We start from the raw sequence: 10,399 nt of genomic DNA, 5'->3' as shown, positions 1-10,399 counted from the left end.
GGCAAGCACTGCGCGTGCGCTATCTGCCAGGTTCTCAACTCTTGAAGACGCTCTGGCCAGAAAATCACCTTAGCGCCTGCTTAGTTCGGGGCTGCACAACCAGAGGGCGGGGTCCAAAGAGGAGGAAATGGTCACTGCGCCTGCGTCCGCTCCTTCTGGGTCCTAGGCTGGCTGCGCAGGCGCATATGTACCATTTTGACCGTAAACATCCTGCCGATTTGAACCGAGGATTTGGGCGGCAGGAAGAGCCTCGGCGTAACGGCAGCCATCTTGTTTGTTTGAGTGAATCGGAAAGGAGGCGGTGGCTGTGGCGGCGGCGGGAGCTGCTCCGAAGCTACACCTCACAGGGGCTCCCCCCCCTTTCCCCGCCCCCTCCCCCGACCCTTTTCCCCTCCCCAGGCCACCCAGCCCGCCCAGCTCCCGGCGGAGTACAAGGTAAGATACTCGGCCGGCCCCTCTTATCCTCCGGCTCCCTCCCCCTACCCCTTCCCTGCCGTCCTGCCGCCTAGGAGCCGGGCTCGGGGAGGGGGGGGTGGGGGGGGGGAGCGAGGGAGGAAAGCACTCGCCGTATCCCGGGACGGTGGCCGTGCTGCCACCCTCCGAGCCCTGGAACGGCAGCGCCGCCTGCCCAGGCCGCTTTCCCCGGGCCCGCCCTCGGCCAGGACCCGCGCAACCTGGGCCCGCATTATCGCTTGTCTGGTAACAAATGGTTCTGGTCCGTTCCAAGGCCGAAAAAGCCGTTACTCCTCCAGTCCCTCGGGAGCCACATCTCCCGGAGGAGGCAGAGGAAACCTTGGGTCCTGGAGGGAAAGGAGGAGGTTTGAACGAGCCCGCTCTGGGACTGGGCCGCCTACTCGGGCAAAAATGGCTGTCTAGGAAGACGCGGGGCGGGCGGCGGCGGCGGGTCGGCGCCCGCGGTGGCAGCTCGGTGGGGCAGCAACCGTCTGCCGAGCTTGGGTGCGGGGGGTCGGAGACGTGCGGGCACTGCCCTTGCGGGCGCTGTGGACTCATAGCACGGCGACGGGCCCCTCGCCAGGGATTGCTGCTGCTCCCCCTCCCCTTTTTTTAAGGAAATATTTTACGTTGGGAATATTACACACTGGACAGACCAATAGAAAACGAGACCAAGGGAAGTTGCTTCTGATTCTTAGGAAATTAGCATAATTGGTCCCCCCCCCACCCTACTTTTCTAATGATTAGGGATATTGAGTGTTTTGATAATTGATATAGAGACGCTTTGGGAAGGTGGTTTCTGACAAATGCTTGAAGTCTTTCTCCTTTCTGAGAAAGTCTTTGCGATTGATCTGCTGTGATAGAGTGGGGTGACACTATCTACTTGTGGTGCCAGACCTAGCGGCATTCTTTCAAATTTGGAAGAAGGAAACGCTGGAGGGTTTGTCTGCCCACCCTATGATTGTAACGCTGTCTTAAGGGTGCAAAACCGCGCTAGTGCTTTTAATGATTTCTGGTAAAGGCTTATGTCTGTCAGCTTTCTTTGCAAGCGAAGTTTAATATTTGCTCTCATAATGCTGTTTAGAATCATCACTGAAATCCAGAAAAAAATTCTTTTTAAAAATGAATGCAAATGCCAATGAGCTGTGTGAATCGGCAGAATTTTAGAGACGGGCTGGAGAAGCTTTCCTAAGTTGTAGAGTCTTTAAATTTATTTTTGTTTTTAATGTTGGAGGCAATTTACAATTATTTTTAGAAAGACACTGATGAGGACATATACCGTAACCAGTGATTAAATTATTTAACAGTTCGTAAATTGTTGAGGTGACAGCAGTGCATAACTGATGGACATAGTGCTTTTCATAAACAAGTCAGAATTACATTGGTAAAGAGTAACCTTAATAACTTTTTTGTTTATAAAGACGACACATTAGTACACTCTACACTTGTTTTTCACTTAGAGTGGTAGGTTTAAAGTATTCTGAAAAAATTTTATCTTTCACAGTTTGGTGCAGAAGGGAAATTTCTAATGTTTAAGAAATAAAGGTTTTGTGTATTTTGTTTAAATGTTGTGATGTCAGATTGTTAGGCATGATCATGCTTTTTATTTTCTGCTGTGAGATTTTTTTCAAATTTACTGTTTATTTACATCCCGGTAGGATTGTGCTAGTTTGCTGTTCTGTTTCATTCTCATCCTTTTTGGTTAACATCCTCATTTTATAGATGCGAAAGCTAAGACTCAGTTAAATAACTTTTAACCATTACAGAACAACTCAGGAGGGAGCTGAATTTGAATCTAGGACCTTTTGATTGTAAAATTGTTGTTCAAAGAATGTTAGTAGCAGAAGGGTGGGGAGCTCTAGTGTGCAGGGTTGGAAATAACTTCTGTTCCTGAGACAGCCCCCAAACCTCCAGAGATCATCACATTCTTATCTGAGTTTTAGGTATAGATGTTTTCCAAGGTTAGTAAATCACTGAATTTCAACCTTCCAGGTTTTTATAGTTTGTGAAAATGAACCACACAGACTAAGCAGCTTAACTTGTTAGTTAATGGCAAAGCAGGATTGTGTCTTGACTTGCAATATAAGAGTTTTTATTTTGGGTGATACTTGTGTATGTTCCAAGTTAAAGTCGAACAGTACAAAAAGATAGGTGTCACTTTCCCAGCAGACCCGCTTTCCAAAGGTAACCAGTGTCATCAGTTTCATTTGTACACCACAGATAATTTATGTAAGTGCATTAAATATATCTTACAGAGAGAGCCTTCCTTTAAAGAATACATATATGTATACCATTGTTTAAGTCTGCATGGAATTCTGTTATATGGCTGTATTAATTTGTTAAAAGTCACTAATTAGCAGCCAGGTAAATTATTTCTAATGTTTTGCTGTTAAAAGACATGCTGGCAAGGCAACACAGTGTTGCGTTAGAGGTGTGAGCTCTGAAATTCAAGTTTCGCTTGCATTAAATGCTAATGACCTTGGTACATTGTCCATTTTCTCTGTTTCCTCATCTGTAAAATGGGCTGGTGCTTACCTCATGACTGTCGTTAAAAGGATGGACACATCAGTTTTTAACATTTTTTGTTGTTATTATATATCTCAAGGTATGCCATTGGCATTATTACTGGAAGTGCAGTTTCTATTTCGAGTGTTTGAGAGTTTCATAAGATGTTGGCAAATTGCCCTTAAAAGAGGTTATCCCAATTTATACAACCATTGTCCTGCCCTGCTTTCTAACAGATGAGTGAAATATCATAATGACTAATATCATGGTAGAAACATTGTATCTACATTGTAGAAACAAGGCTGTAATTTGCCTTTTTTTTGTAAGATCATAAATTGTCATTTTTTCCGTTTCTAAATATGTTCAAAAATACTGATTTGTCATTTCACTTTAGACTTAAATTACTTTTTAGGCTATATTGAAAAAAGTTTGCTGCTTTAGAAAAAAATGAGAAATCCTGAAATTGCATAAGCTATCCTCTCAGACCAAATACAGGCTTTATGCTAAGATCTTTTACAAAGGATTAACAGACTTAGAATTTTCAACATTTACAGAGATTAATCAACTTTTTTAATTAAAGTATGCTAATACTAAGAAAAAAGATTGTTCAAAAGATTGTACTTTATTTAGATATAAGCCAGTTGTTGATCTACCACTGTGCTTCAGACGTCCTATAGTTATTAGGGTGATTTCCTCTTGCTAATTGTTTCCCAGAATAACTTTCGCACCACTTTGCTTTAGTTACCCCATCCCATGCCAAGAAAGCATCTATTTAGGAATCTTTGCCTCCACATAACTGGGATATTTTAGGCATGGTACTCTGACTAGCAGCTTAAGTCCTGGCCATGAGTTACTGACACCTGTTGAAAAGTGCCAGTAGCTTTAATTTCTAAAATTTCCAGAATTTTTTACATATGTCAATTATGAGATCACTTGGTGTATCTCATTTCCTTATTCATTAAGCACGTATTTAGTAGTTGTTATGTAGCAGGCGGTATTCTAAAACCTAAATATTAAGGAGATATTTGTTTGGAATACAGCTATCTTCTATAGTGAAAATTGGGACTTCTTGTGTATGACAGCAACTGTATTTCTAAGAACACATTGCCATATTGGATTTCTACAAAATCCTGTAGACTTTATTTATAGCGCTGTAGAGGCAGCTTAATTTTCAGGCTAACAAACATTAAGGCTTAAAGTAAAAGCATTGCTTTGCAACATAGGCTCTCTTTGATTATGGGAAGCATATTTGGAAATATAAAATACTGCTGAGCAGGATATAAGATACACTTGAGGAGTTAGTGTTTAATTCTGTCGTAGAGTGTTTAATCTGAATTCTTCCTACTTTTCACATTCCTTAGTCACATTTAAGAGAGTTCACAACATTGGGCAGTTGATGAAGCCTGTTTTTGTTTTTTGTTTTTTGTTTTCTTTTGAAACAGTTTTCCTAGTGTGAATTAATAATGATCCTCTGGACACATCTGGTTCAGCGATTGAAAATTTCAGGACCCTTTGCCATTAAGTAATAGAAAAATGGAAAGGAGGCAAACCTGACTGAATTACTCTTGCACCACCACCCTCTACCCTTTCAAACTTTTTTGACAGGCATGAAATCTCTTGCCTATAATATGTTTAACTAATATATATTTCCTGTACAGCACTGGAAAGAATGGATACAGTTGTTAATTCAAAATACAATAAGCAAAATTCTCATAAAATTTACAGATTCTCATTTTAAGATTTACAGTCTCTGCAAAAACTTGAAAATTTAGAGTTAACTTACTCTGGATATTTTTTTTAAGCTAATTCTAAATTTTACATTCCCACTGGCAGTGTATAAGAGGTGAAGCTTCTCTGTATCCTCACCCGCCTTTGATGTTGCCATTATTTTTTATTTTACGTTTTAATAATGTGCAGTAATATCTCGTGGGTCTAAATTTGCATTTTCTTAATGACTAGTGATGTTGAACATCTTTTCTCGTTCTTATTTACCTTTGGTATATCCTTTTCTGTGAAATTTCTCTTCATTTCTTTTGCCCATTTTCAAATTAGATTTTTTAAAGTTTATTTTGAGAGAGAGTCCTTGAGTGCACATGTGCAAGTGGGGGAGGGGCAAAGAGAGGGGGAGAGAATCTCAAGCAGGCTCCAGGGTGTCAGTGCAGAGCCTATGCGGGGCTCCAACTCCGGAAACTCTGAGATCATGACCTGAGCCGAAACCAAGAGTCAGACGCTTAACTGACTGAGCCACCCAGGCACCTATCTAATTAGATTTTTTTACTTGTGTTTTTAGAATTCTTTATTCTGGATCTAGGTTCCTGTCAGATATGTCATTTTCAATTTTTTCCCCATTTTGTATCTTTGCATTCTCAGTGAACTCTTTTATATAACAAAATTTCTTAATTTGATAAAGGCCAATTTATTACCTTTTTTTCCTTTATGGGACATGTTTTTGGTGTCCTGTCTAAAAATTCTTCCCAAGGTTTAGGTACTAAAGGTTTTCCCCTCTGGTTTTTTCTAAAAATTTTATAGTTTTACATTTAAGTCTGTGATTTATTTTAAATTACTTTTTTTTTTTTTTTTTTTAAGCTTACTTATTTTGAGAGGGACAGCAGGGGCAGAGAGAGAGTCTAGAGAATCCCAAGCAGTCTCTGCATAGCCAGCTTGCAGTCACATGCAGAGCCCAGTGCGGGGGTCAGACCCATGAAACCATGAGATCATGACCTGAGCCAAAATCGAGCATTGGACCTCAGCCAACTGAGCCACCCAGGCACCCCTGAATTACTGTTTATATAATGCATGAGGTTTGGATCAAGATTCATATTTTGTGGATGATATCCAATCACCATTTGCTGAAAAGACTGTCCTTTCTCCTTTGTCAAGCTTCCTCATCTTTGTGAAAAATCAGTTGGAGTTATTTATGTGGATTTATTTCTGGGTTTCTGTCTTGTTTCATTGGTGTGTGTGTGTGTGTGTGTGTGTGTGTGTGTGTGTGTGTGTGTGTGTTTTCTGCCACATAATGTTGACTATTGTAGCTGTTAGGTAAATCTCGAAATTGGTTAGACAAATTCATCCCACTGTATTCTTTTTTAAAAAAGTAGTTTTAGCTATTCTCGTTCCTTTGCCTTTCCAAAGAAATGTTACAAAAATCTTGTCAATGGCTATAAAAAAAAAACTCAAAAGAATTTCAATAGGCATGATGTTAAAGTTTCTTTTGAAACTAAACATACAGGGGCACCTGGGTGGCTCAGTTCAGCATCCCACTCTTGATTTCAGCTCAGGTCATTGATCTCATAGTTCCGGGGATCAAGCCCCACTTTGGGCTCTGTGCTGACATCCTGGAGCCTGCTTGGGATTCTCTCTCTCCTTCTCTCTCTGCCCATGTCCTGCTTGCATGCACATGCATGTGCTCTCTCAAAATAAACATGAAAAAAAATAAATAAACATACACTTGTCGTGCTACCCAGCAATCATACTTCAGGACTTTTGCCCCAGAGAAATGAAAACTCTGTTCACCAAAAGTCTATATACACAGGTGTTTATAGCAGCTTTATTTGAAACAGCCTCAAACTGGAAACAACCAAATGTCCTTCGATAGGTGATTGACAAAGCAAATAGTGGTGTACCTCTCTATCCCATGGAATGCTACTCAGTGATCAAAAGGAACATACTATTGATAACTGGCAACAACTTGGGTGGATCTCAAAAAGAGTGTTAGACTGCTGAATCCAAAAAGTCACATACTATATGATTCTACTTATATGATCTTCTCAAAATGACCAAATTAGAGATGAAGAACAGAGTGGTGGTTGCTGGGACTTAGGAATGGTAGAGAGGAAGGAATGGGGGTGACAATTAAAAAGGATAGAGAGGAAGAGCTTTGTGTTGATGAACTAGTTTTGTATCTTATTCACTTGCAGTGGTGGTTACACAAATCTGCACATGTGATAAAATGGCATAGAACTATACATACACTTGCACCAATGTCACTGTCCTGGTTTTGATACTGTATGTGAGATGTCACCATTGGGGGAAACTGGTTAAAGGGTAAGTGGGACCTCTCTACTATTTCTGGGACTCCTGTGAACCTATAATTATTTCAAGAGAAAAAATGTTATAAAAATGTTCATGTACTTTTCATGTGCTATGGGTGTGCTTGAGTTTATTTCTGTAAAAACATGACTTGTATATCGTATTGTAGTCGTAGACATTTTAAAGAAATTCATCTGGCGAAATAGATTTTTTTAATCTTCTATGTAAGGGTAAATAAATAAAGGAAATAGCAACACAGGAAATGAAGGAAACATACACAGTTAATGTACTCTATAAACTGGATTTTTTAGGGTGCCTTTTTTTTCCTTCTATATCAACACATAGCTTGCTAAAAGAAAAATGTGCACTTGTATTTCCACTAAGACTATTTCAGTCATAAGATAAATGTTACGCTGTATCATTGTTCTGATACAATGTCCTGTTAGTGTTTAAATTATAATTGGACAAGTGCTTTTCAAGTTCTTGAGTTGGAAAAACTATATATATAATGCTTGTTTAAGCCTCAGCTTTTCTAAACTACTCACCTGTAAAGGTGGACCAACCCACCTACTTTTATCTGGTACAATATGAAATACTTGTTAGCACAGTACTTGTCATGAGGTAGCAATTATCCTATAAAGCATCTAGCTGAGAATCCATTGTTAATGGGGTTCTAAAAATGTAAATTTACACACTGTTTAATATCTGTTCCTGAGTATTCTTGGACATACTTTTCTTGCAATAAAGAATTTTTTTTTTTTTTGGCCAGAGGCAGACTCTTTTCCACAAGTTAGTGATCAGGGTAGGAATGGAATGAACACTTGATGGAACTTCAAAATGGAAAAGAGTTTTCTGGTGACAATTTTTACTTTAAAAAAAAATGGCCCTTTTATTTTGGGTATGAAAATGATTTGACTCTTTTGTCCCTTTTCTCTTCAGCTGCTATTTTGGGATCTTTTTCTTGCCCTCTCAAAACTAACACAGTAGATTGTTTTCATAAATGTATATACTGTACTTTCTTCCACCTTTCATGATTCCATATTAAAAAGAATAGGAAACTTTTATTTTCATATTTCTTCTATGTCTTGATTAATGTTTGTTTTCATATGGTAGTTATATTAACTTTTTTCCCCTTTCAGATTTCCTCCTGTTTCATAATCAGCCGGAACAATGTTCTACGCACATTTTGTCCTTAGTAAGAGAGGGCCTCTGGCCAAAATTTGGCTAGCGGCCCATTGGGATAAGAAGCTAACCAAAGCCCATGTGTTTGAGTGTAATTTAGAGAGCAGTGTGGAGAGTATCATCTCACCAAAGGTATGTTTGTTGTTGATATTTTTATTCACTTTGTAGATTGTTTATTGATATGTGAAACAATTCTGTAAAACAGCTTTTTAGGTTTACGTCTTCTTTGGAGGCAAAGAAAAATTTCTAGATTACCCAGAGTTCCAGTTTGGTATGCTATTCCCTTTAAAAATTCTGTAAGTGCACAGATCTTTTCATTTGCCTGTTTTCATGGTAGATCAGCGTGAGATCAGGCACTACCCAAATATATTTCTAGATGTTTTTGTACTTAAACATGTGTATAGGTGTTTCTAATTTGGGAATTTATAAAATATTCAAAATAAGGACCCTTTAATTAGAAACTGTTGTAGGGATCAGATCTAATTATTGTAGCCATCTAGTAAATAGTATCCATAACTCTTGTACCTCCTCAGCTCCACAGGCCTACTTGCTGTTTCTTAAAGATATCAAGCTTTTTCCCTGTCTCAGAACTTTTATACTTGCTGTTCTCTTCCCCTAAATATTTAATTATTGTGTGTCTCCCACTAGCATGGAAGCCTCATGAATGTCCTTACCTTATCTGCCTTGTTTACGGCTCTGTTCCTAGAGGAGCTTTTATTAACATCCTGTGAAACTGTTCTGAGACAGTGGTTTTCACCCTTGGATTTCACAAACAGTGTAACTAGAAATAATCCATGTTTTTTTGTGTTGCCAAGAAAGGACCTTTACAACATACACAATTACATGTATTAACATCATTAACACTTTGTTGAGATAACGTTGACTTCAAAATGTATAAGGACTAATCTCAAAGGAAAAGTCCTTAAATATGATACAACACACACACACACACACACACACACACACACACACACACACGTTACGTCTGTGTTTTAAAGGTCCTTTTGTGGACCTTGTATTAACCCATATGCGCTCTAGTTGTCCTGTCGTGAAAATAGTCCAGATACAGCTGTCTGGACCGCATTGAGAGCTACTCTTAGAATTGGCAGTTTGGATGATGCTGGCTGCCATGATGTGTTAAATAAATAAGGGTAGTTCTTTATTGCTGAAGAAGCAAGGGGATCTCAGATGAATAAAGCTGGGATCTAGAAAAGACTTGTTCAGAAAAGTCGTGTGGGAGAGGATATGTTTTAGGAGAGAAAAGTGAAAGTTTATATGTGTAATGAGAGCTAAATTACAGAGTTTCCACTTGTCTACAGAATTTTGGCTGGTTTTAGAGTTAAATTTGGTGGCATTTATTGGTTTTAAGGAAATTTCTATCATATTATTTCTAAGATGTAAAGTGAAAAATTATAAAATGAAAAGTTTACTAACAGGGAAATAGGTGACCTCTAGTCCTACCACCTAGAGAAAGTTTTAGTATTTTGGTATGCATTTAAAATGTGTGCATATATTTTACACATAAGCATGTATACACAAACTGCATTATATGTTTTATAACAAGACTACATTCAGGAAAAGCTCTGTTCATAACTTTACCATCATTTTTCATGGTTGCATTGTATAGTGTCATGGTCTCTTATCCACAGAATTTAAATACAAAACATAGAAACAGGTCATTTGTGTATTCATATGTTCACTGTAGAACTACTAATGTAAATGATTATTGGAAACAGCTTGAACTAGATGATCCTGGGAATGTCTTAATATATGTCGTATGCACTGTATTACCTTAATTCTAAAACACTTTTGGCCCCAAGGATTTAACATAAAAGATTATAGACCTGTAATTCGTTGTTTCGATTATACATGATTTATTTTACCAGTGTCTTTTTTAGATAATCTATAATTTTTCCTAATTTTTTGAATTTTACTTCCACTGGTCCTGTACTGTGCAACCATTAAAATTACAAAGATTTTTCTACTTGGTAGGACTACAGGTTTATTTTCCTCTTTTTAAAAAATAACCATTGAATAAACATTGCTTGCAAAATCTTTTGGTCACATCTGTGGACTTTTTGTTGTTGTTATTCATTTTTGAGAAAACACGAACCTGGAAGGGGCAGAGAGAGACAGGGAGACACAGAATCTGAAGCCGGCTCCAGGCTCTGTCTGAGCTGTTAGCACAGAGCCAGGCAAGGTACTTGAACTCACAAACCATGAAATCATG

At 38.7% G+C, this 10,399-nt stretch overlaps 1 protein-coding gene across 2 annotated transcripts in view; it reads left to right on the top strand.

Annotated features, from left to right (window-relative positions):
* Window positions 1-261: 261 nt before the first annotated feature.
* The window catches only part of RAD21 (RAD21 cohesin complex component), a 30,995-nt gene continuing 20,857 nt past the window's right edge, over window positions 262-10,399 (top strand). The window contains exons 1-3 of one of the 2 annotated variants that reach the window (XM_058698888.1): window positions 262-435; window positions 6,876-7,002; window positions 8,127-8,301. In XM_058698888.1, coding sequence (XP_058554871.1) covers window positions 8,158-8,301 — 144 coding nt within the window. In that variant the 5' untranslated portion in view covers window positions 262-435; window positions 6,876-7,002; window positions 8,127-8,157. The remainder of the gene's footprint in view (window positions 436-6,875; window positions 7,003-8,126; window positions 8,302-10,399) is intronic. The other variant, XM_058698887.1, reaches the window with a different exon arrangement.

Source organism: Neofelis nebulosa, chromosome 14 (genome assembly GCF_028018385.1).
Source record: "Neofelis nebulosa isolate mNeoNeb1 chromosome 14, mNeoNeb1.pri, whole genome shotgun sequence".
NCBI lineage: Eukaryota > Metazoa > Chordata > Mammalia > Carnivora > Felidae > Neofelis > Neofelis nebulosa.
Note: the sequence above shows the minus strand (reverse complement) of the source record. Positions and strands in the feature narration are given on the sequence as shown.